The sequence below is a fragment of the Polypterus senegalus genome, chromosome 7, assembly GCF_016835505.1.
Source record: "Polypterus senegalus isolate Bchr_013 chromosome 7, ASM1683550v1, whole genome shotgun sequence".
In the NCBI taxonomy this organism is placed as follows: domain Eukaryota; kingdom Metazoa; phylum Chordata; class Cladistia; order Polypteriformes; family Polypteridae; genus Polypterus; species Polypterus senegalus.
In genome coordinates this window covers 167792652-167818294 of record NC_053160.1, presented here as the reverse complement: position 1 = coordinate 167818294, position 25643 = coordinate 167792652, and the positions used below count along the sequence as shown (strand labels likewise).

The 25643-nt window shown below is 38.3% G+C and overlaps 1 protein-coding gene across 2 annotated transcripts in view; it reads left to right on the top strand.

Annotated features, from left to right (window-relative positions):
* Positions 1–3716: 3716 nt before the first annotated feature.
* Positions 3717–25643, top strand: part of LOC120532994 (endoplasmic reticulum metallopeptidase 1-like) — a 56419-nt gene continuing 34492 nt past the window's right edge. For both annotated transcript variants that reach the window (XR_005634419.1, XM_039759565.1), the window contains exons 1-7: positions 3717–4075; positions 6766–7067; positions 10098–10225; positions 11100–11205; positions 20185–20331; positions 21964–22056; positions 23449–23661. Coding sequence is in view for 1 of the 2 variants with exons in the window: in XM_039759565.1 (XP_039615499.1) it covers positions 3750–4075; positions 6766–7067; positions 10098–10225; positions 11100–11205; positions 20185–20331; positions 21964–22056; positions 23449–23661 (1315 nt within the window). In the remaining variant the exon portion in view is untranslated. The remainder of the gene's footprint in view (positions 4076–6765; positions 7068–10097; positions 10226–11099; positions 11206–20184; positions 20332–21963; positions 22057–23448; positions 23662–25643) is intronic.

Here is a 25643-nt window from a genome sequence, read left to right as displayed (position 1 = left end):
GTATTTTTGACCATGTCATGCTACAGTTGCTACCCACTTATACAAAGGCTGAAATTAGCAAAATCAGTAACAAAAAATATACGTTCATGGACGGAGGAGTCAGTTGAAATACTACAAGATTGTTTGGATTGGATCGATTAGGATGTTTTAAAAAAATGCTCGTGAAACTATTCATGAGCCGACTGACACTATTACATCATATGTCAGCTTCTGTGAAGAGGTCTGCATTCCCATCAAATCTATAATTTTTACAACAATGGAAATTCCTAGTTCACCAAATAACTAAGGAGTCTATGTCAGGTAAAATAAAAAGTCCATAAAACTGGTGATAAGGATGCCAACAAACCGGCCAGGAATCATCTAACCAATGCAATCAGATATGCTACAATCGAAATACAAAAATAAACTAGAACTTTTGTGTTCAGCAAACAATAGGTGCACTGCATGGAGAAGCTTTCAGTCTGTTACACATTACTAAAGAAAATCTCCCAGTGCATATTTGGATTCATTTCTCCCTGATAAATTTAAGTTTTTGGCAAATTTGAACAATTAGGTGCCGAGTATCAAGAATCCCTCTACTCCTCCAATTCTGAAGTGGTTTTGACGTCATCCACTTCTTCACAAAAGCCTCAACCCTCTTCTTACTTTTCTATTAAGGAATACAATATCTGGAAGATGTTTGCAGCACAGAACTGCAAAAAAAGTCAGCCAGTTCTGATTCTGTCTCACCTGCAACAATCAAACACTCTGCTAGGCAGCTCGCTCCTCTCTCCAGCCATCTTTAACCCTTCTGTTGCACAGTGCATCATACCAGATTGCTTTAAATCTGTTATTGTTCCTCTTCCCGAAACTAAAATAAGCTGTCTCAATGATTACAGGCCTATTGCTATCAGTTCTAATGAAAATACTTCAATGGCTTCTTCTAACTCTTCTGAAGCCTGTTACTGCTACTGATATTGACCCTCTTCAGTTTGCATATCAAGCAAACAGAACAGTGGATGATGCCAATAACATGGGCCTTCTATTTGTGCTGGGGTATCTGGATTGAAACTTATGCCTTTTTGTAGACTTCAGTGCAGCTTTTGACACCATTGCCCCTGAGCGGTTGTTAACTAAATATCTACAGACTGAACTGAATCCTTTCATCTATAAATTGGTTTACTGTACAGTTTTCTGATAAACCAGAAACAAATGGTTATGTGGACTCCCACCTCTCAGACTGTCCATATTGACATAATCAAGGTTGTGTACTTTACCACTTCGTTATTCCCTGTATATCAATGACTGTAGGTTCACTGATCGATCCTTCAGTAACAAATAATTAAAGGAACACTTTTTTAATCATAGTATAGCATCAAGTCAATGAGGCTACTGGGATATTGATCTGGTTAGTTAAGTAGCAGAGGGGGCTGTTAATCAGTTTCAGTTGCTTTGGTGATAATGAAATTAACAAGAGGTGCACTAGAGGGGCAACAATGAGACGATCCCCAAAACAGGAATGATTTAACAGGTGGAGGACACTGGCATTTTTCCCTGCTCATCTGTTTTTTCACTAGTTTTGCATTTGGTTATGGTCAGTGTCACTACTGTTAGCATGAGGCGATACCTGGACCCTACAGAGGTTGCACAGGAAGTCCAACTTCTCCAGGATGGCAGATCAATACGTGCCATTGCCAGAAGGTTTCCTGTGTCTCCCAGCACAGTCTGAAGGGCATGGAGGAGATTCCAGGAGACAGGCAGTTACTCTAAGAGAGCTGGACAGGGCAGTAGAAGGTCCTTAACCCATGAACAGGACTGACTGGTATCTGCTCCTTTGGGAAAAGAGGAACAGGATGAGCACTGCCAGAGCCCTACAAAATGACCTCCAGCAGGCCACTGGTGTGAATGTCTCCAACCTATCAATCAGAAACAGACTTCATGAGGGAGGCCTGAGGGGCCCAACGTCCTCTAGTGGGCCCTGTGCTCACTGCTCGGCCCCGAGGAGCTTGATTGGCATTTTCCATAGAATAGCAGAATTGGGAGGTCCACCACTGGCGTCCTGTGCTTTTCACAGATATGAGCAGATTCACCCTGAGCACATGTAATAGATAGGAAAGGGCCAGACGTGGAGAATGTTAAGTTGCCTGTAACATCATTTAGCATGACCAGTTTGGTGGTGGGTCAGTGATGGTCTGAGGAGGCATATCCATGGAGGGACACACAGACCTCTACAGGCTAGACAACGGCACCTTGAGTGCCATTAGGTATCGGGGTGAAATCCTTAGACCCATTGTCAGACCCTATGCTGGTGCTGGTCTTGGTTTCCTCCTGATGCACGACAATGTCGGGCCTCGTGATGAGACTATGCAGGCAGTTCCTGGAGGATGAAGGAATTGATACCATTGACTGGCCCCCATGCTTGCCTGACCTAAATCCAATAAAACACCTCTGGGACATTATGTTTCGGTCCATCCAACACCACCAGGTTGCAACTCAGACAGTCCAGGAGCTCAGTGATACCCTGGTCCAGATTTTGGAGGTGATGCCACTATCCGTCATCTCATTAGGAGCATGCCCCGACGTTGTCAGCCATGCATGCAAGCATGTGGGGGCCGTACAAACTACGGAGTATGATTTGGAGTTACTGCAATGAAATTTCGGCAAATGGACTAGCCTGCCGCATCATCTTTTCACTTTGATTTTCGGGGTGTCTTTAAATTCAGCCCTCTGTAGGTTGATAATTTTCATTTTCATCAAACGATGTGGCATCCTTTCATTCCTAACACATTACCCAGTTCATATCACTATAGATATCCAGCATGATCCCCTTGAGATCTGATGTGTTTTCAAAGTGTTCCTTTCATTTTTTTGAGCAGTTTATTTCCCAGTCAATCCTAGTTTAGTTTTACAAAGCCAGAAATTGAAAGTGTAATCACATGCTCCATTGTTGTCTGGATTGATTCACCAACAGCACATTCCAAAAACAAATTACAGCATGTTGTGAGGAATGCCGAGAAAACAATTGGTTGTTCTCTTCCATCTGTTCAAGACCTATATACATCTTTTGTCACTAACCACGTCAAAAGGAGACACATTTCACACAGGTCAACTTGTTCCAAAAAAATCCCCTCTGGTAAACGCTGCAGGTCATTTAAAACTTAAACTAATAGACACCTAAACAGTTTGTTTCCCAGAGCCATAGCCCTCTCAAACCAATAGCTAGGCTTGTCTTCTGTGCGCATTCATGTGTTCCATCATATACTGAATGATGGTGTGTGTATGAACAGTAAATGTAGGTGTGCGCCTGCGCATACACACTACACATTCATTTGTACATCATTTGCGAATCTCTTTTATAATTGCACTATGCTGCAAACCTTGTATAACGTTTTTTTAACGTATTTTATTTATGTAATTTGTATGTGACGTGTTTTAAGCAACTCCAAATCTACCAAGTCAAATTCCAGTACATCAAGTAGGCCTACTGATGAATAAAAGTGATTCTAAACTTGATACACACTGCCCGGACAGCATTCATATGCAATCAAAATGTGAATTAGACGTTTTACAAATTGTTGAATTAATCAATGCACCCTTGTCAAAACCCTTATCTTCCGGACATTAAGAGCTGTGCAAATGTCATCTTCGTTACTTTTACACGCTAGTGTTGCGACATTTGCCAGTAAGTCACTTGACACCGCCCCTAAATCGAGGGACACTCCTAATACGCCACACGCCACTCCCATTCACACGACCCCAAAGTTAAACGAATGCGGGCCTTTCCCAGGACCATGGAAAACAGTTTGATAGTCCGTAGAACACGAAGAGTGGCGGCGGACTGTGTCATGGAACTCAGCCCACTACAGGATGGCGGCGAAGACACCGAAGGCGACGGCGACAGCAACCAGGAAGACCGAAAAAGTTCACGAAACAGGGGCAGTAGCCTAAAGAGGATACTCGCCAGCATAGCGAAGGAGATCTTGGTAGTGTTGCCCGTACTCGTCTTCCTGCTCCTGCTGTGGGCTTTGGTGCAGTTCTCCGTGCGACAACTGCTTGTCTGGCGGTCCCCTGGGGAGTTCAACGCCGAGAGTGCCAGGTGAGGGCGAGGACTCGAGAATTCGACGGGCTTTGGCCAGCTCGGTCCTCCTGTGCATGTGCGTTTAGCAGATGCATGAGTCAGTTGTATAAAGGAAAACGTAAAGAAACTTCTGCCTCATCAGATTTATTCCAGAAGGTGCTCTAATTATACACAACAATTACAAAAACCCCCGCCCATCTCAGTAATGAAAAATTCAGAAAATACAACAAAATATAGTAACAACCAATTTACTTAGTTAAACTTACGAGCAACTATCTATACATTCAATGAAATACAAAAGAAGTAAAGAGGTGAAAACGTGGCAAACTTTAAAGTAATAAAATAGATACAATAACACGTGCAAAATGTCAATTTACGAAAAGAAAATTCTGTACAATGTCAAAATGACAAACGCTTAAAAATGACACATTGTATGGAGGAACCTATTTTAGAAATCGGAAAAGTACGCAAATATCAGATACGCTGCATTAGTTCAACAAATTCCACTACCAGAAAATACAGTAACAAGTGTCCGTCTGCACACAAAGTGAAAGCAAACGAGATATGCGTTGCGGATTGTCGGGGTATTGCAAGGTTTGGGGAAAGTATGACGAGCCTGTCAACACTGGAATCGCAAATGCGGAAAATAATTTTGGTCATATTATGAATTATAAACGCGTGAAATGGAATTGATCGTTTGCCATTAAGAACGGCCAAATTGTTGTAAGGTATATCACAGAAAAGTGATAAATAACTGGCTGGTAAATTCTAAGTTTTATGCTACTCGTTGATTGCTTCATGCATATATGGGATTGATTCTCTTTAATGTGTGTTGCGTATATAAACGTATGAGTTACTGCTGGTGTTTTCTAGGTAAACACTCTACGTCTGTAATGAGAACACTACGCTAAATACAATCCTCATCTTTATGAATAAAATGCGTTTCTGAAAAAAAGGGTGAATTCCAGTAATTTGAAAACGCAATCACCTTTAATGTCAACATGGATAAAAATCTCACATTGACGTCCATTTGTCCTGAAACAACGCTGCTGGATTCCGTTAAAATGAACTGTCCTTGCAGTACTTAATCCTAAAGAGGTATTACAACTCATTAATGACTCAATGATAAATAGACTTACCGGTTTCCGCGGTTCTCTCTTGTAGCTACCATATCACGCTGCTTACTGTTAGATTTACTTCCAAATTGTGACAATTCACCGCGTCACTTCTCTGTGATTAGATGAAGTATAACTCGTCTCTTATGGATTATCTTTCGATAACCTGATTACGCACAGCTACCCTCATCTTCTTTGGATGACTAACAGTGGCTGTGAAGTGACAGCCTGCTGCAGCTGAGCTGATCTTTTTTATGGCGGGCACTGGAAGCAGGTGGCTAATTTACATAATTGCCGGCACGCTTTAAACTATCGTGTTCCCGCCTTCTGTGGTGCAGTCACTGACGTGACTGACGTCTACGTTTGCAATGCTCATTAGTGATGTATACAGTAGTTGACCTTCATTTTTAAAAAGTTTCAGAAACTGTGCAGTAAAGGCAAGAAAAAAAAATACGTCACTCAAACTCACTGCATGGAGAACGAGAAGGCGTCGGCGGACTGCATCACCGACAGGTGAAAGGGTAAGTGAAATGATGATGGAGAAGGAAGAGATGAAGGGAAAGAGGCGCCTGTTCGAACCCGTTTTCTGCATTGCCACCTCTTCCTTTTCCCTTTGCAGAGAAGTCAGAGAGAAGCCCAAACGAGAACGACACAAATGAGTGTGCTGCACGCGTACAAAGCACTCCGATAGAACAACGACGTGATGTGAAAATGTACGTTTATCTTTACTTATTGGCTGATGCATTTACCAAAGGCGACTTACAACATTTAAGATACAATTTGTTATATTTCCTTTTTTATTTTTTCAATTTGGAGCACAGGCAGGTGAAGCACATGTTCCAACAAAGAAAAAAAAAACTTTCTAAAACAGGCTACAACTTGTGAATTTGTACACTGATTTTAAGTTATCTTAAAGCATTTTGATTTAAAAATGTTTATAATATATAATAATAAGTAGCACCAAATGCACAGGACAATTCCTTTATGGAAATTACATGTTGTGAGAATACTGTATCCCAAAACCTGAATTTCAGTATGAATTTTATCATGGGTTTGTGTATTATCTCATGCATAATTACTACATCTGTTTAAACCACATTTGCTTCTTCAACATCTGTTCTAGAACCTTCTTAATCCAATTTAAGGTTGCATGATAAAAACCTATCATTATTTTTGTGTGCAGTCCCAGAATTAACTGCTGTATGTGTAGTGTGCTATTCTGTCACAGGGTACCCTTGCAGGAGGCCAGTTTAGAGTTGCCACTTAAATGACCCTGGATGTCTTTAGGATGAGGGAAAAAAAAATATATAACTTCACCTGGATGCTGAACGGATTTCATTTGGAGCCTAGTCTGCTAAAAGTGTGAGGGAGCAGCATGTGTCATAGTGCCACCACTTCACAAACAGGTGGGTGCACACAAAAAAATTCACACACCGCTTGAAATGTCACAGATAAAGACGATACTTTGAATATTGTCCTTTTCCTTCATGATTTCCTTCTTTTGACTATTTATGTATTTGTTTGTCATTCGCCTCTTAACTTTACAAGAGTCTTCATTTGGCCTTAACTTTCAATTTTCATTTCATTTTATAGGAAACATCTTGATAGCATAACAGCATTCGGCCCCAGACCTGTTGGGAGTCCAGAAAATGAAATATTGACAGTGAACTATCTCCTGAGTCAAATCGAGTTTATCAGACAGGAAAGTAACCAAACTGCGCACACAATTACAGTGGATGTACAAAGACCTACAGGATACAAAAACTTTGGTTACTTTATCAATTACTATGACAACATCACTAATGTTGTTGTTAAGCTGGAGCCAAGAGGAGGAGAAGGAGCACAACATGCAGTGCTGGCAAACTGTCATTTTGATTCTGTGCCAAACAGTCCAGGTACCGTACTGCTCTTTCAGTCATTTGAACATCTAAACAATTGTGATGTGAACAGGCTATATTTTAGCCCAACAAAGAATACTAATCCTATTTTTTTCAAAAATGATATCAGGTAGAATTTTGAAGGTCTCTAAAGTCCCACTGTCTACCATAGTACTTGGTGATTTATTCCATGTATCTATTGTTGTATTTTTGTTAAGAAAAACTTTCTAATGTTTGGACGAAATTTACCCTGAACAATTTTCTGTGTGTCCCCATATTCTTGTTGAAGGACTAAATTTAAAGTTATAACTGGGATCTGCTGTAATAATTCCTTTCAGAATTTTAAAAACTTTAGTCATGTTGTGTCTTAACCTCTGTTTACTTAATTTGAAAGGTTGGACTCTTTCAGCCTTTCTTTATAGTTCAGACCTTACAGTCTTGGGATCAGATTAGTTGCTCTCCTCTTGACTTTGTCTACCATTGCTATGTCATTTTTTTGTAATACAGAGACCAAAACCATATATTATATTATATTATATTATATTATATTATATTATATTATATTATATTATATTATATTATATTATATTATATTATGCATTATTTGACAGTAAAAACTATTTCAACCATTCTATGGTCTGCTTCTCGCAACTGAAAGAGGGCACCGTGGTGGACGTTAGCCGACTTGCTGACCAACCACAAGCGTTACCTGGTAGGTAACCACCCATACAGTCAGATTGTAATTCAGACTACGAATGCCTTGACTATTATTTATATATATATATATATATATATATATATATATATATATATATATATATATATATATATATATAACTTGCCTTGACTTATACTCTACGCATCACATTATACTGTATACATTTCTTTTTTTGGCTAACACCTTTACCCAACACAGTATACCATACAACATTTGAGATACAATTGGTTATGTTTCTTTTGTTTTTTTCCAAAAGGAGCACAGGCAGGAGAAGTGACTTGCTCATGGTCACACAGTGTTAATGGCAGGCCCACACCCTCATGGTTTGAAGTCAAAGTTTTAACCAAATGCCATACTGCCAGCCAAATAAATAAATACATTATATAACCCAATATCCTGTTAGCCTTTTTAATGGCTTCTGTACACTGTATGTGGATAGTATAATTTTACTGCAACTCTTAGGTTCTTCTCATAAGTTGTATTTTCAACTTTGAAATTTCACAGCATGCATTCATCCATCCATCCATCCATTTTCCAGCCCGCTGAATCTGAACACAGGGTCACGGGGGTCTGCTGGAGCCAATCCCAGCCAATGCAGGGCACAAGGCAGGAACCAATCCCGGGCAGGGCACCAGCCCACCGCAGGGCACACACACACACACCAAGCACACACTAGGGACAATTTAGGATTGCCATTGCACCTAACCTGCAGCTCATGTAATATTTTTACATGCTGTGTCTAATGCCTTACATTTTCTTTGCGCAACACCTGTATGTTCTCCAGATCCATCTGGCATCATTTGACTGATTCTAGATTATCTTCCATTTCACTTAGTTAGGTTTCATTTGCAAACATAACCAGCTTGCTTTTATATTCTTATCCATATGACGATTACCATTCTCCCCATATACAATTTACGGTAAGTCTCATGTCTCTATTTCTCTTTGACTGAACAGCTTACGCTTATGCTTATTTTGGTACAGTGACATGGAAGAAGATAATCTATTCTGGCAGCAGTGGGCTCAAGGCAGGTACCGACCCAGGGCAGATTGTCTGTCCTTCGCAACACATAATTTCATAATAATATTTTAACCTAGACTGCTTTACAAAATAACTACAATTAGCACACTGACAAGTTAAGTGACTTGCTTAGGGTCAAAAAGGGATTGTGGTTTACAGTCTGTCACTTTGGTTATAAAGCAGTAACTTTAAAGAAACCATCACTGATGATCTTCAGGCAGTCATGGAAAGAACTTGAAAAGAGCCTTAAAAACTTTGTGATGTGTATTTGCTGGGAAAATCATGTAACAAAATACATAATAAATATTATTAAACAATAATAACTTGTGAAACATCATTCTATAGATGAGATTGCTATATTTTTACAATATTGTTGTACAACTTAAGGATACTTTAATGAAATTCTCATCCTGCGACTGTCTGAATGGGTTGGTACATTGTCGGTGTGTTTCCTAGCGGTTCCTCAAGGTGCTCTGGTCTTCATTGTAAAGGTTGAGGTAAATGGTGATTCAGAATTGGCAACGGTCCATACGGATTTACAAGGCCAGAATTTCATCAAAGTATCCTTAAGTTGTACAACACTATTTTAAAAATACAGCAATCTCATCTATATAATGATGTTTCACAACTCATTATTGGAAAATTCATGGAGAATCCACTGAACAGGATCATCTCCAGACAGAGGAGCAGCTTCAGCGACAGACTGCTGTCACCATCCTGCTCCACTGACAGACTGAGGAGATCGTTCCTCCTCCACACTATGCGACTCTTCAATTCTACCCCTGGGTAAACGTTAACATTATACAAAGTTATTATCTGTTATACCTGCATTTTTATCACTCTTTAATTTAATATTGTTTATTATCAGTATGCTGCTGCTGAAGTATGTGAATTTCCCCTTGGAATTAATAAAGTATCTATCTATTTATCTATCTATGTAAAATTGTTGTATATCTGTGACATGCCAATCACTAATTAACATAATAGTTATTTTAACCCCAGTATATTTGCAGATCAAGTTAATAAGCAGGTCCATTGTAACAGTACTGTTGTCATGTTTTGAGGTTACATTTTCAGTTTTTTTCTGACAAGAACAAATCTCCACCCATGTACCTTCAAACCCAGTTCAACATAACAAGGTCTGGAGCCTGTCCTGGCAGCATCATGCTTAGGGCATAAACCAACCCAGGAAGGCGAGAAAAAGGAACTGTTAACCATGATTTATACATTTATGCTCCATTACTTTTTTCTTTGTAATAAATTAAATAAATTTTGATTTTAATTATATATTCTTTATGTTTTTATTTAGGTGCTAGTGATGATGCTGTCAGCTGCTCAATTATGCTTGAAATACTGCGTTCATTATCAAACCAGTCTGCTCCACTGACCCATGGAATTTTGTTCCTTTTTAATGGTGCAGAGGAAAGTGGGCTTCAGGTAAAAGATATACTAAGTGACATTTGTTGTGTAGGAGTTTTTTCTCATTTTAGGCAAACAAACACAATGACACAGTAAGCAGCATTGCTGCCTTTCATTGCTAAGACCAATGCTATCCTTGCAATCCTGGGGATCTCATCCCATAATTAACAGACATGCAATTACATGATTTAATATATCTGAATTTGTCTGGCTTGTGTGTGCGTGTGTGTGTGTAAGTATGTTGTTACAAACTAGCATCCTAATCTAATGGTTTAAAGCAGTGCATTATTGTACTGTTGTTATCTAGGCACATTAGCTCCTACATATAGCTGCCACATCCACTTCCAATACAGCTTCTTAGGCAACAGACTACACTGCATGCGTTGAGTGTTTTTTGTGGAAAATATAAAAAAGAATATATTATACTCCTAACAGATGTTACGTTTTGCTAGAAGTGAGCAATTTATTCTAGTAACATTATCTAATGCAGAGGTTCTCAACCACTGGTACGCAAACAAACAAAAAAGTTTAATCTTTAATCGCCTAGTTAAAATCCCAAACACACTACTGGGGGATGTAAAAGAAAGATTATCTTAAGTTCTATCAAATACAAGTACAGTACTAAATAATTTAAAACAGAACATAATTGTCATTTTATTTTTATATTGAAATTCCTGGACATGATACACCAAAAAAAACATTTGAGTATACCCTCATCTAATTATTATTTTGTGCACAGTCATATTAAAAAGTCTTAAGTGTTTCCTTATTCTTTTTGCAAACTGGGAAAGAATGCTTTGTGCTTTTACCATAAAATGTATTTTCTCAAGTGCACCTAAAACTATTTTTTTTCAAACAGCCTCATGCAAGGTTTGCTTTTTGTGTCTTCTAGGCTAGTCATGGATTCATCACACAGCATCCATGGGCTAAGCTTGTACGGGCTTTCATCAATCTTGAAGCTGCTGGTGTTGGAGGGAAGGAGATAGTATTTCAAATAGGTACATCAAAACTTCAAAATACTTAATTTCTGGTATTCGTAACAGGTCACTTTATTCCTAAATAGCATAAGGCCAATGCTCCATACATTATTACAAATACAAAAAAAAATAGCAAAAGCTTATGTGTGTGTGTATATGTATTATAAAGAGTTGGGCCACCCATAAGCAAACCCTATATAACTGAAATTGCAAAAGAAAGAAAACATGATTAACAAGCGTTGCAGGTATGTCTTTTCAGACAGAAGTCTGTTTCTGACTGCGTAAGATGGCGGTTCTTCTGGTTATGAATGTTTCCATCAGGAAAAGGCAGGTCTAGGCAAATGAGATCAGCGATGGAAAAGCCGTCAGTCATTCGGTTTACAAAGGGAGGAAGAGAAAAGGCATTATCACAGAGCGATTTACATAGTGCCAACCCCTAAAGCAGTGTAGAATTACCATAATTCAAGGCCTTAACCTGTACACAGCCTGTGTGTGTGTGTGTGTGTGTGATATATATACATACTGTGGTGGGCTGGTTTCCTGCCTTGCACCCTGTGTTGGCTGGGATTGGCTCCAGCAGACCCCCGTGACCCTGTAGTTAGGATATAGCGGGTTGCATAATGGATGGATGGATGGATGGGTTGGATGATGTGTCTGTTTGTGTGTGTGTGTGTGTGTGTGTGTGTGTGTGTGTGTGTGTGTGTATATATATATATATATATATACATATATATATACATACATATATACAGTGGGATGCAAAAGTTTGGGCAACCTTGTTAATAGTCATTATTTTCCTGTATAAATCGTTGGTTGTTACGATAAATGTCAGTTAAATATATCATATAGGAGACACACACAGTGATATTTGAGAAGTGAAATGAAGTTTATTGGATTTACAGAAAGTGTGCAATAATTGTTCAAACAAAATCAGGCAGGTGCATAAATTTGGGCACCGTTGTCATTTAATGATTCCAAAACTTTTAGAACTAATTATTGGAACTCAAATTGACTTGGTAAGCTCAGTGACCCCTGACCTACATACACAGGTAATTCCTATAATGAAAAGAGTATTTAAGGGGTCAATTGTAAGTTTCCCTCCTCCTTTAATTTTCTCTGAAGAGTAGCAACATGGGAGTCACAAAACAACTCTCAAATGATCTGAAGACAAAGATTGTTCACCATCATGGTTTGGTGGAAGGATACAGAAAGCTGTCCCAGAGATTTAAGCTGTCTGTTTCCACAGTTAGGAACATATTGAGGAAATGGAAGACCACAGGCTCAGTTCAAGTTAAGGCTCGAAGTGGCAGACCAAGAAAGATTTCGGAGAGACAGAAGCGATGAATGGTGAGAACAGTCAGAGTCAACCCACAGACCAGCACCAAAGACCAGCAACATCATCTTGCTGCAGATGGAGTCACTGTGCATCATTCAACCATTCGCACACTTTACACAAGGAGATGCTGTATACGAAGTGATGCAGAGGAAGCCTTTTCTCCACCCACAGCACAAACAGAGCCGCTTGAGGTATGCTCAAGCACATTTGGACAAGCCAGCTTCATTTTGGAATAAGGTGCTGTGGACTGATGAAACTAAAATTGAGTTATTTGGGCATAACAAGGGGCGTTATGCATGGAGGAAAAAGAACACAGCATTCCAAGAAAAACACCTGCTACCTACAGTAAAATATGGTGGTGGTTCCATCATGCTGTGTGGCTAGTGCAGGGACTGGGAATCTTGTCAAAGCTGAGGGATGCATGGATTCCACTCAGTATCCTCAGATTCTGGAGACCAATGTCCAGGAATCCGTGACAAAGCTGAAGCTGCGCGGGGCTGGATCTTTCAACAAGACAACGACCAAACACTGCTTAAAATCCACTAAGGCATTCATGAAGAGGAACAAGTACAACGTTCTGGAATGGCCATCTCAGTCCCTAGACCTGAATATAATTGAAAATCTGTGGTGTGAGTTAAAGAGAGCTGTCCATGCTTGGAAGCCATCAAACCTGAATGAACTAGAGATGTTTTGTAAAGAGGAATGGTCCAAAATACCTTCAACCACAATCCAGACTCTCATTGGAACCTACAGGAAGCGTTTAGAGGCTGTAATTTCTGCAAAAGGCGGATCTACTAAATATTGATTTCATTTCTTTTTTGTGGTGCCCAAATTGATGCACCTGCCTGATTTTGTTTGAACAATTATTGCACACTTTCTGTAAATCCAATAAACTTCATTTCACTTCTCAAATATCACTGTGTGTGTCTCCTATGTGATATATTTAACTGACATAACAACCAACGATTTATACAGGAAAATAATGACTATTAACAAGGTTGCCCAAACATTTGCATCCCACTGTATATGACACCACATTGAATTTTATTATGTTTATTGGTTTTACACACAAGACTGAGATACATGTTGTGCAGTGGTAGTAATGGACCACTACAAAGACTCACTGGAGTTCTTGTAGCTTCACATAGCAACCAAGGTTTAAAACCAAATCATCGGCTGGTCACTTTCAGAATGAAATTGACATTATCTGCTTGTGGTTATGTAGTGTTTTGCTCCCTCTTCTCAGTGACCTATTATTATATTTACTAGCAAAATACCCGCGCTTCACAGCGGCGAAGTACTGCCTTAAAAGTTTTATTAAGAAGAAAATTAAACCTTTTTAAACTGAGGAAAAATATACCAATAATTATTTGTTAAGGATCTCTTTGTATACCACAATTTGAGTTCGGCCCTCCGGTTGTAATATGACCAGGCTGTGCTCTGAGCTTACTCTTAAGCATGCAACTTACAGTTGGCCATGTGAAAAGCAATCTTGTCTCAAATCTCACAGCTTGGATTGCTGCTGTAATAATCGGTTTGAGTTTCATGGTTTGTTTCAATTACGACAGTATTTGTAGGAGTTGTGTTGAAGTGACATTCAGCATTTGTCAAGCGTTGTAAGTATACAACCAGTTTCATCGATAACTTCACATCCAGCTTTTGAGACATCAAAGTGTCCACTACTGAAATCGTCACCTGTGAATCTAAGATGTTTAAGAGGCATTGGCAGTTGTCCAAAGGTGAAAAATATTTGGCCATTTCGGTACACTTGAAAGCGATATCCGAACAATTTAGCGGCAGCCATCAACTCACATGCAGATGCATAGGTGAAGGGCTTAAGCATTTCAATCTTCTAGTGCTCCTGTGTAGTATAATTATCTCCTGTACCATCATCAGTCCACACCTTGAACCTGTCCCAGTCATTCAATACATAAGACACAATGTTCCTCCGGATATCAAGAGTGAGCCTGATATGGCCGTGCAATATGTACCAAAGAGAATGGAAAAGGTAGGTGCCATCTCCGGGCATGGAAACCACTCGGTAAGTGACAGTTGTTTGATCGATGGTGATCACCTCGATAGACATGTTAATGCGGGCATTGATTGGAATGATAAAGGAAATGGGTATCTGAACAATGTAAAGTAAGTCTAAAATACCTACACAATAACTATAATCGTAATAAATGAACAATAAAACAGCGGAGAAGCTGTGGATTAAATAAAAAGGCTGTAGTTATCAGCAGGGAGACGCGAATCCCGTGGCGAAGCAAGGACGGGAATGTAGAGACTGGAGTGACGGATGGCCTTATATAGGAAGGCAGCCAACAACGTGGGAGGCGTTGGGATGGGGGACCCAACACCGCCTCACACGGTGACCGAGCTGCAGGCTATGGACGTATATATGTACGTAAGTAGGATTCAGTTAGCGTTGGGAACCCGTGTACCAAATTTCTTAAAGATGGGACCATAAGTAACAAAGACTGTTGAAAAGTTCAATATGGCGGCCGACAGTGGCATCATACCACCGGAATAAGTACGTACATTGGTTTCGGTTAGTGCAGGGAAGCCGCCTACCAAATTTGGAGAAGATGGGGCCATAAATAAGAAAGTTCAACATGGCGGATGTTGTTGACCGTTATGACCATTACGTGTAGAATTTTAAAATGAAACCTGCTTAACTTCTGTAAGTAAGCTGTAAGGAATGAGCCTGCCAAATTCCAGCCTTCTACCTATACGGGAAGTTGGAGAATTAGTGCTGTTGGAAAATAATATGGCGGCTGACAGTGGCGTCGTACCACTGAAATAAGTATGAACATTGGTTTCGGTTAGTGCAGGGAAGCCGTCTACCAAATTTCGTGAAGATGGGGCCATGAATAAGAAAGTTAAATATGGCGGACGTTGTTGATCGTTATGACCGTTACGCGTAGAATTTCGAAATGAAACCTGCTTAACTTTTGTAAGTAAGCTGTAAGGAATGGGCCTGCCAAATTTCAGCCTTCTACCTACACGGGAAGTTGGAGAATTAGTGATGAGTCAGTCAGTCAGCCAGTCAGTGAGTCAGTCAATCAGTCAGTGAGGGCTTTGCCTTTTATTATTATAGACTAGCAGAATACCCGCGCTTCGCAGCGGAGAAGTAGTGTGTTAAAGTAAAGTGTTGTCTACATATATATATATATATATATATATATATATATATATATATATATATATATATATATATATATATATATATATATAAATAAAATATAGCAAAATACCGCGTTTGGCAGCGAGAAGTAAAAAGAAAAGGAAACATTTTAATAATAACGTAAAATGATTGACAATGTAATTGTTTTGTCATTGTCATGAGTGTTGCTGGCATATATATATATATATATATATATATATATATATATATATACACATACACACATATATATATATATATATATATATATATATATATATATATATATATACACACATATATATACATATATATATACACACACACACATATATATACATATATACATATATACACATATACATATCTACATATATACTGTATATACACATATATATAAACAAATCTACATATATATCTAAATATATATATTAGGGGTGGGACTCGATTAAAAAAATTAATCCAATTAATTAGAGGCTGTGTAAGAATTAATCTTGATTAATCATATGTAATCGCACACGTAAATTTGCCCCAAATCGCAATTTTTTTTTTTTAATTTAAAAGGGTTTTAGTGGGCTTACAGAATCAAATAATAGACATGGACATGAATATTGTAAACTCAAGCTGTTTTAATTTCTGAAAAAAAAAAGCTTTTAAAATGCATTTGAATTCAAAACAGAAACAAAAATATCATCCCTGGTTAAAATTGGGCAGACTTAAAAATAAAGTGGTAGTTTAAGTACTTTAAGTACATTTTCAGAATGGTATTGTCTTTAAATAATAATAACCAAAATTTCAACCTAAAGTGCAGTTTTTCTTCTAAAAAAAAAATAAGTGAGAAACATAAAAGGTAATTTGACCAGCTTAATCTTTTAAACTCTGAGTAACCTTAGCCAAAAGTATTTTGTACATTAGGCTAAAACGGTGTGATCATTGAACATTTTGTAATTAGATGTAATTAGAATTACTAACGGTCACGGAAGTCCAATGATCCCCAGTAAGAGCCACAAAGTCCACTTTCTGTAATGCATCTAATTTTGCTTGCTTTTCAGTGTGCACAAAACCACGCTTTTATCAAGGCATCGCTCGGGTAGTTTTTTGAAATTAAATTTTCCTCCGATCAGTCATAGGAACGTGCTTCATTCCGACTCTAACATTTTTGTAGCTGTGATGTGTGCATCAATGTACCAGGAAATCATGCATTGACAAAAGTTCCCCTTTGCTTGGAATTGAAAGTGTGATTAAATGCGTTATTTTTTGTTATGGAGTACATGCATCGAAGCTTCTCAGCTGTGCTTGTGCTAAGAAAAGATATTAAAAATAACGTAACATGATTCTGCGTTAACTGCATATTTTTTCATACGTCCCAAACCAAGGAGATGCGAGTTTAAAATGAATCGTGAAGCGCGCGTACATAGTCAGTACATCCCTCTTGGTAATCGAACCTCGGATGTCGGCGTAAAGGCGAAGCCTCTACAATTGCGCCACTGCGTCTGGCTTGTCTATTTGAGAGTATGTAGATAGGGGTATATATATATATATATATATATTCGCAGTGGAGAAGTAGTGTGTTAAAGAAGTTATGAAAAAGAAAAGGGAATATTTTAAAAATAACGTAACATGATTGTCAATTTACAGTAATTGTTTTGTGAGTGTTATTGAGTGTTGCTGTCATCAAGGATTTGATTATCATTATTTGTTTCAATCAGGTTCGTATTTGTACGATGTGTTGTGTTCAAGTTACATTCCGTGTTTGTCAATCGTTGTAAAGATAAGAGGTTTCATTCATCGATTCGTTTCTTACTGCATCAATAAACAGCTTGTCTTTCTTTTTATCTGAGACGTGACACACTGCATGCACGGGTTTTTTTTTTTACACTGTCTTCCTTTAGCGGGACATTGACTTTTTCCACCGTGTGCTTTGTTTCCACAGTAGCTGCACTGATGAATATGCTTGTATGTATCAGATGCTTCATATTTTTTTGCTGCCTTCTCAATTGTGTAATTCGGTTTTTGTTCAGCACTGTTTGGAACTGTTGCTTTTTGTCTGTGCACTGCGTCAGTTCACGTGAGCCGCTCGGTGTACATGCATCAAAGGTTCCCAGCTGTGCTGGTGCCATCTCGTGTGATGTTCACGGCTGTATGCAATGTCAGCTAAGACCCGGCACTTAAAAGTTTCTCTCGCAGTTTCGCTGAGTTTGTGCCAAACACCACCCTGACCATCTCATCTTGCTCTGCATAAGCACAGTCCTTCACCAAATGAGGTGAATGGGAGGGGAGATGATGACGTGACTCCCCCACCCGCCTTAACTGTCAATCCCCCACAAACACAGTCTCTCGGAATTTGCATAAGCACACCCCTTCACGTGTAATTTTAACATACACCATGCTTTGTTTCCGAAGTAGCAGCGTAATGAATATGGTTGTATATGTCAGTCGCTCACTTCTTATTGTTTTGCTGCCTTCTCAATTATATAATGCATGTTTTCTTCAGCGCGTTTTGGAGCTCTTCCTGGTTTTCTACGTACTGCGTTGACAGTCAGTTCACGTGATTACTTGGGAGGCATGATGATGTCACACGAAACTCCGCCCCCACGGCTTTTGAGCTCAACTCAATTACAGTATATGCAGAAAAATAGCTTCCAGTTATGACCATTGCGCGTAGAATTTCGAAATGAAACCTGCCCAACTTTTGTAAGGAAGCTGCAAGGAATGAGCCTACCAAATTTCAGCCTTCTACCTATACGGGAAGTTGGAGAATTAGTGATGAGTCAGTGAGTCAGTCAGTCAGTAAGTGAGGGATTTGCCTTTTATTAGTATAGTATATATTAGTGACTATTCATTGACCCTGTATATGAGCGAGTGACTTGACTGCTGTCCTATCCAGGGTGGCTCCTGCCTTATGCCAGATATTTACAAGGTATGCTGCAGATCTCTTGTGAGACTGAGTTATAGAATAGGTAGGTTCACAAAAATGCCAAGTCTTTGTTTTATTTTTTAGCTCTTTTACTCATGATTACAAAATTGCAAAGCATCACAAACCTACCCAGGTAGCATTAAGCATGCACAAGGCATTTATCAGCCAGTGACAGGACTCCAGTCTGTTGCAATATTATTGTAACAGTAGGATAAATGAATGTGGAGAAACAACATAAAACATCTCTTTGGACTATAACAGAATATGCAGTCTCCACACGAAATACTCCCCAATTGGGAATCTAACTGGGGTCCAACCATTGTCAGGTTCTAAGGTTACTGTTATGCTTATGTTACCTTTTATCTCATTCTCAGCCAGGTTAATTGAATTTGGGGTCATGGGGAGCCAGAGCCCAACACTGTAATGCTGGACAAAGTGCAGGAAACAACCCTGGACAGGGTACTAGTCCTTTACAAAGCCAATACACACACACATACACACAGATACCATAGGTAAAGAACATCAGGCTAACACTGCAGGATTTTATTACATAATTACATTACCTGTAGGACATTTTTATTTTGAGACATTGCCATCCTAACTGAACCCACTCTGGCAACACTTGCCAGATTTTCTGCTGTCATTTGTGCACAGTACAGCTTAACCTAAAGGTAGGTTTAACAGATATTTTGGTAAGTAGTCATGTATTATATTGGGATATGAAGCATTTCTGTTAGAGCATGGCTAATGGAATACAAAGAAAATCACGTTGTCAATGTATAACATTTTTATCTGTAGTTAAACATTTTTTAAAAGTCTGTTCCAGATTAAACTGTGATGATTTTTGTAAATATCAAACCAATAACACTGAATTCTAAATTTCAAATACTTAATTTTCATCCAAGGCATTTACCAGAATGCTTTCATATAGAAATGTATTTTGATAACACCATTAAACATAATGCACTACTAGAAAAGGTGTATAAAACAATCAAAACTTTTCAAAGTGAACCATTGAACTTAACTGTACTTTAGCAATAGTGGGTTAAATTCTACACCATTCTATGCAATTTTTCAGTTTTTCCACCATTAATCCAAAGCTTGATTTGATTTTGCACAAATAAAATGTTGCAGAATAAAGAGCACAAACCGAAGTAAGTTTACATTAATGTTAATTAGTAGATTCTGTACGTGACCTTAACATGTGATATTGCTACCATCTGTTTGTTATACTAAATTTGCAAATGTCTGTTTATTTATAATTTCCCACATTTTATTAAACCAGTGTATTTGTACCATGTAACTGCAAAACCCGGGGCACTGGCTGGGATTGGCTCCAGCAGACCCCGTGACCCTGTGTTAGGACATAGCGGGTTGGACGATGACTGACTGACTGTCTGACTGACTGACTAACTAGAGGTGTAGCAACAGCTTTGTTTTGATATGTCATATATATTTAAACTATTTCTGTTTAATTTTCAGTGAAGTGAAAGCTCAAGATTATGAATGGAATTGTTAAATTTTAAATAAATTAATTTTAGCAAGTTTTGTTTTGATGGATTTTTTCTTTACCACTTTCAGGTCCTAACAGCCCGTGGCTTGTGGAGGCATATGCCCTTGCTGCAGTACACCCATTTGCCTCTGTAGTTGGACAAGACATTTTTCAGAGTGGCTTTATCCCATCAACTACGGATTTCATAATCTTTACAAATGTTGGACACATTCCCGGTTGGTTAATTTTTAAATTATCAAAATCTTATACCCAAATGTCAATGTATTTCGTTTTCTTCCAACTAAGCCTCCTAATTTAAGCAGTGTTGCCTACTGATTGAGATGCTGAACTTTACATCACATGAATTTCAACTCATTCACATTCCAACACAATGCAAGACCCTAAGAATTCCCCTTCCCATGTCTTTGTGCCCACTGTAAAGAGTATATGGTAACAATTGTACTGTAGCTCTTGTCAAGTACTTGGTCTATTTTAAAATAACTGAGATATGAAATGAAGGTTGTTTATTTTCTCTGTACACATCAGTGCTGTTGTTCATATTTGCCTACCCAGATTTATTTCCATTGCAAAATGAGTTGAATCTTGAGTTAAACTCCAGGGCCAACTTTATCCTGGGAAAGTTCTTCTACAGAATACAGCTTGTGGTGAAATACAGACATTATAATTCATAGAGTCCAGTTTTTCCATCTTTACCACATCTTGGTTTTACTTGCTCCAGTCAGTGAATGCAAGAAGAAATTGAGTTTGGTATACATTACCACCACTTTACCAAATCCATTTTATTTAAAAATGTTGTGTCCCTATGTACTATTCTATAAACTACAGTATCTTGAAAATGTTTTTTTTTTCTCATCCTTGAGGAAAGGTGCACCAAAATAATCCTTGTGAGAATTTTTTTTGTGATGTGGTTTATCATTACAAATGGTAGCAAATAATAAAAAGTTATACTTTTCTATAATATTAAAATCTCACATTTTCTGTGACTTGACCTCAGATTGTTGAACAGCTGAGAGTGACTATTACATCACTGCAGAAAATATATCTTTCTAAAATCAATGTTGCTCGCAGAGAGGCAGGGTAATATCAAATTATCAAATATTTAACCAGAGGTGGACAATACATGTGATAGATATATTCATACGAGTTGGTCTTTTTCTAAAATAACATTATTTCGGAAGTCTTCAAGGTCTTTCATAACCGACAGGCATATCTCCTCATTTGACACGAGTTTCACCGGGTGAAGTGAACTTCTCTAAAGACTGAACTAATTGTATGTCTTTAATGTCCTTGTTGCCGCGCTGCCAGGAGCTACACATTGGGCACTCCATTGAACTCTAACTCGTGTACTCTGCTAAACTAGAAAAAGTTAGACCCTCCCTTAGTGAATCTTCAACCAGTTTTTTTGTTATTTTTAAAACTAAAGTTTTTGTGTTGTTTTGATGCAACATTGCTGTTTTGTCATCAGTATAACATACTCATTCCCTGCATGTTATGTATTGTATACATATTAAGGTATTTGTTTCTGCAGTTTGTACTTCCATGTTCTTGTCTAACTGCACTTCATATAGCATTAGTTGTATAGATTTGTTATGGTACTATTCACTTATAGCAACTGTAGAATACTGATGTGTGGTATACACTGTACCATATGAATGTGTTAAGTACATATCTACTCGTACAGTTTACACTTTTTGGCTGTGCTTTGCTTATGTAGATTTGTTTGATTTCTGATACTCTTTCGTTTGTCTCCAATTAGGCTTGATTGTTGTTGACTTGGTGAAAGATAGAACAGGACAGAGGTGCCTAGGTAAAGATAAATAAAACTCTTTTTGTGTATCTCTTTGCAGGCATAGATATGGCCTTCATTGAAAATGGTTACCTCTATCATACCAAGTTTGATACACCCAACAGAATTCTGACAGAATCCATACAAAGAGCTGGTGAGTCAAGTAAACAAATCTTGATTTTATTGCAGTTAGACGGCTGGGGTTGTAAACATTTGGTGCATAATATAAATATGGATATCTATATTATTAAACGAAGGTTGTATATATGCACGTATGTCAGAGGCCAGCAGCACTGAAAGCGCATGCGCACAGTGCCTCACCGCCCAAGAGTCAGTAGGTGGCGCCCAAACAACACAACACAACCTGTAAAGTAAACTTCAGGTTACAATACCACCGCCGCCTGAACGCGAACGTGCACAGCACCGCATATACAACCTTCGCTTAGTAATCTTTGTCTATATATGCACAAATGGCAGAGGCCAGAAGCAAGCCTTGCAGAATACAACTGCCGCCCAAATGCGAACGCTCACACCACCGCATATACAACCTATTGACGTTACCCAGATAAGTAACCAAGTGACTGGATTGCTTCCTGGGGAAAGCCACGTCTTTCTAAGTACTGACAGTGTTGATTCTGAACACGAAACTGAGCATCTTAATTTCCCATTAGAATATTTAAACACTATTAGCCCAGCCGGATTACCGCAACACAATCTTAACCTTAAAGTTGTGACAAAATTACCTTTTAAACTTAAAGGACACCAATTTCCCATTAAGGCTGCATTTGCCATGACGATCAACAAATCCCAAGGACAAACCATGGACAAAGTAGGGATTTACCTATCTGAGCCTGTATTTGGACACGGACAACTTTATGTTGCCTTTTCAAGAGTCCGGCACTCGTGTGACGTTAAAGTGAATGTTTTAACTACTCCATACCAGGGAGAGCTAATTCAAGGACAGGAAGCCATCTTTACCAAAAATGTTGTTTTATAAGGAAATTTTGATTAACTATTTTGAATTTACCATTTTATGAATTTTTTGTTTCCAATTTACTTCATTTAAACCTTTTGTACTCCGATATTTGTTTTACTTATAAGTGCAGCAACTCAAAGACATTTTGGACTTAAATGATGTAACAATTACATTTCAATTTTATTTTTAATAAATTGGTTAATTTTAGTACAAATATATTTATTTAATTAAATAAAAACGTTCCCAGGATGCTCCCACCCTCCATTTTTCATCCCTCTGAAGATCGGAGGGAACAGAAAGTGATTGCCATTCTTGGATTTGCGATTCTTTAGAGAATTGGGGGTTTACTGGTATTATATGGAAGTAGGGTGCTGCTGACAACAGACAGCAAGGGATATGACTTTTCCTTCCCTTACTCTTTTCGGTTCAGTTCTGTTGTCAAGGAAGAAGATCCACTTTCAATGGTAGTTGTGTTAGCTGCTCATTGTGTAATATGTTAATTGTCCCCTTGATGTGGTTGTTACATGCAGTACATTTAACCGTCTTTTGTTTTATTTATTTATAATGCAGGTGACAATATTCTGGCTGTGATTAAACATCTTGCTACATCTAATGAGCTGTCTGCCTCCAAACAGTATCAGCATGACAGCATGGTTTACTTTGATCTGCTGGGAGTGTACTTGGTTGCTTACCCAGCACAAACTGGCACAATCATTAACTGCATTGTCGCAGTGGTGACTTTCATTTATCTTATAAATAGAATGTTTCTTTCTAAGGACAATGGTGAGTTAATATTTACCACCTCATCTTTTATACACAGTTTTAAGTAGGTGATATGTTTATCATGTGAAGATAAATGTAAAGCCTGACTACCGAAGCCTGTAAGTATTATTATGATTTATTTGTAGATTTTTTGAATTGCCTTCTACATCTTCAGAACATTACACTAGTAAAATTATTTTTCAATTTGAGCTGAACTTCATGACATCTGTATTTTTGGCAGGAAAGACACCACAATGTATCATATGTGTGCACAGATAGTATTTCTATGACATGTTCAGTTCTTTTGTGTCCATGGGTGTCCCACGTTCAGTTTATGTAATATGAAATGCTGCCTGAATGTTTGTGAACACTTTCAATATTACTTTTTCATAATGGAATTCTGAATGGTCAATAGCAGAAATTGTACCATTATGATAAGTGCTTCATTGCTGGAGTAAGGATTTGGGTTAGGCACAATATGACTGAATTACTGGTAATCTATGCATAGTGCTAGTCACGAATGATGGAATGATACACTGTTTGTTTAAAATAATAAAGTGTCCATCTTTATAACAGACCACTTGAAATGGAGCTACTATTACTTAAGTCACATTGACAAGAGGCTAATAGGATGCTAGCCCAGCAAATACACAAGAAAGAAGTTTGTTATATTTTTGTGGAAATCAATAAGCAGTTGAAAGTAAAGTCGCTGATTACAGAGGATTACATGTTTTTAGATTTTGTGTCAGCTGTGTATCCTGTGGGAATTTTTTTCAAATGTTTATTTTTGTGATGTACTGGGAGAAGCCAGAACGTAATTCTCTCCAGAAAGAATACCTGCTCTGTAAGGGCTGGATGGAGCATTTGCTGTCTGCTTTGTCTGTGCGATACTCTCAATCATTTTTTCACTTTCACCCCCAATGAGTAGTAAACTCTATTGATAGAAAAATGTCACATTGTTATGGTCCTTAACCCTTCATTTAAAATGACTAAATAAAACACTTTTTTGCAGAATTTAAAAGCATACCATTTACTGTAATGAATGAATGCTTTGGAAGATGGACTTTTTGGTAATCCAGCTTCTTTCAGCTACTGTTAAATGAGCAATAGTACTTGTTCTCTTGTGGTCACTGCCATGTTTAAATTATGATCAAAATACTTAATTAATGTCTAATCCAAATGTCTGACAACAGTTGTAATAATTACTGCACTGTCTGTTATAATGCAAGAGGGACTTTCGTTTTATTGTTGATCCAGGCTTTAAGAGCAATGGTTAATACTTCTACAAGATTTTTTTTCCCTGTTTGAGTCTCCCAGAAGAAGCTGGTTTGAACACACTTCCATTTCTATTACTCTTGGATGAAGTTCAAGCTTCATGTAGGGCATTACGTTATTGTTTGACCACATCTGTAGTAAGCAAGAAGTAATTTGCTGTCTTGGCCTGGTTACCCAACTCAATTTGCACTTTACTTTACTTCAGAGCTGTGCGTTAGTAGTTCCAAAGAAATTTTCCCTGTTCAGCATCATTTATTCAAATGAACTTTTTTCAACTATTTAAATAACATCCTAATTTTCCAGGTATCACAGTTATATCTGTATAATCTTATGATTTCACACTGTCCATCATCCATCTATCCATTATCCAACCCGCTATATCCTAACTTCAGAGTCACAGGGGGACTGCGGGGGCCAATCCCAGCCAACACAGGGCAAAAAGCAGGAAACAAACCCCAGGCAGGGCACCAGCCCACCGCAGGGCTCACACACACACACACACCAAGCACACACGAGGGACAATTTAGAATCGCCAATCCACCTAACCTGCATGTCTTTGGACTGTGGGAGGAAACCGGAGCACCAGGAGGAAACCCACGCAGACACGGGGAGAACATGCAAACTCCACGCAGGGAGGACCTGGGAAGTGAACCCGGGTCTCCAAACTGCGAGGCAGCAGTGCTACCCACTGTGCCGCCCTATTTCACACTGTCATGTTTATAATTTAT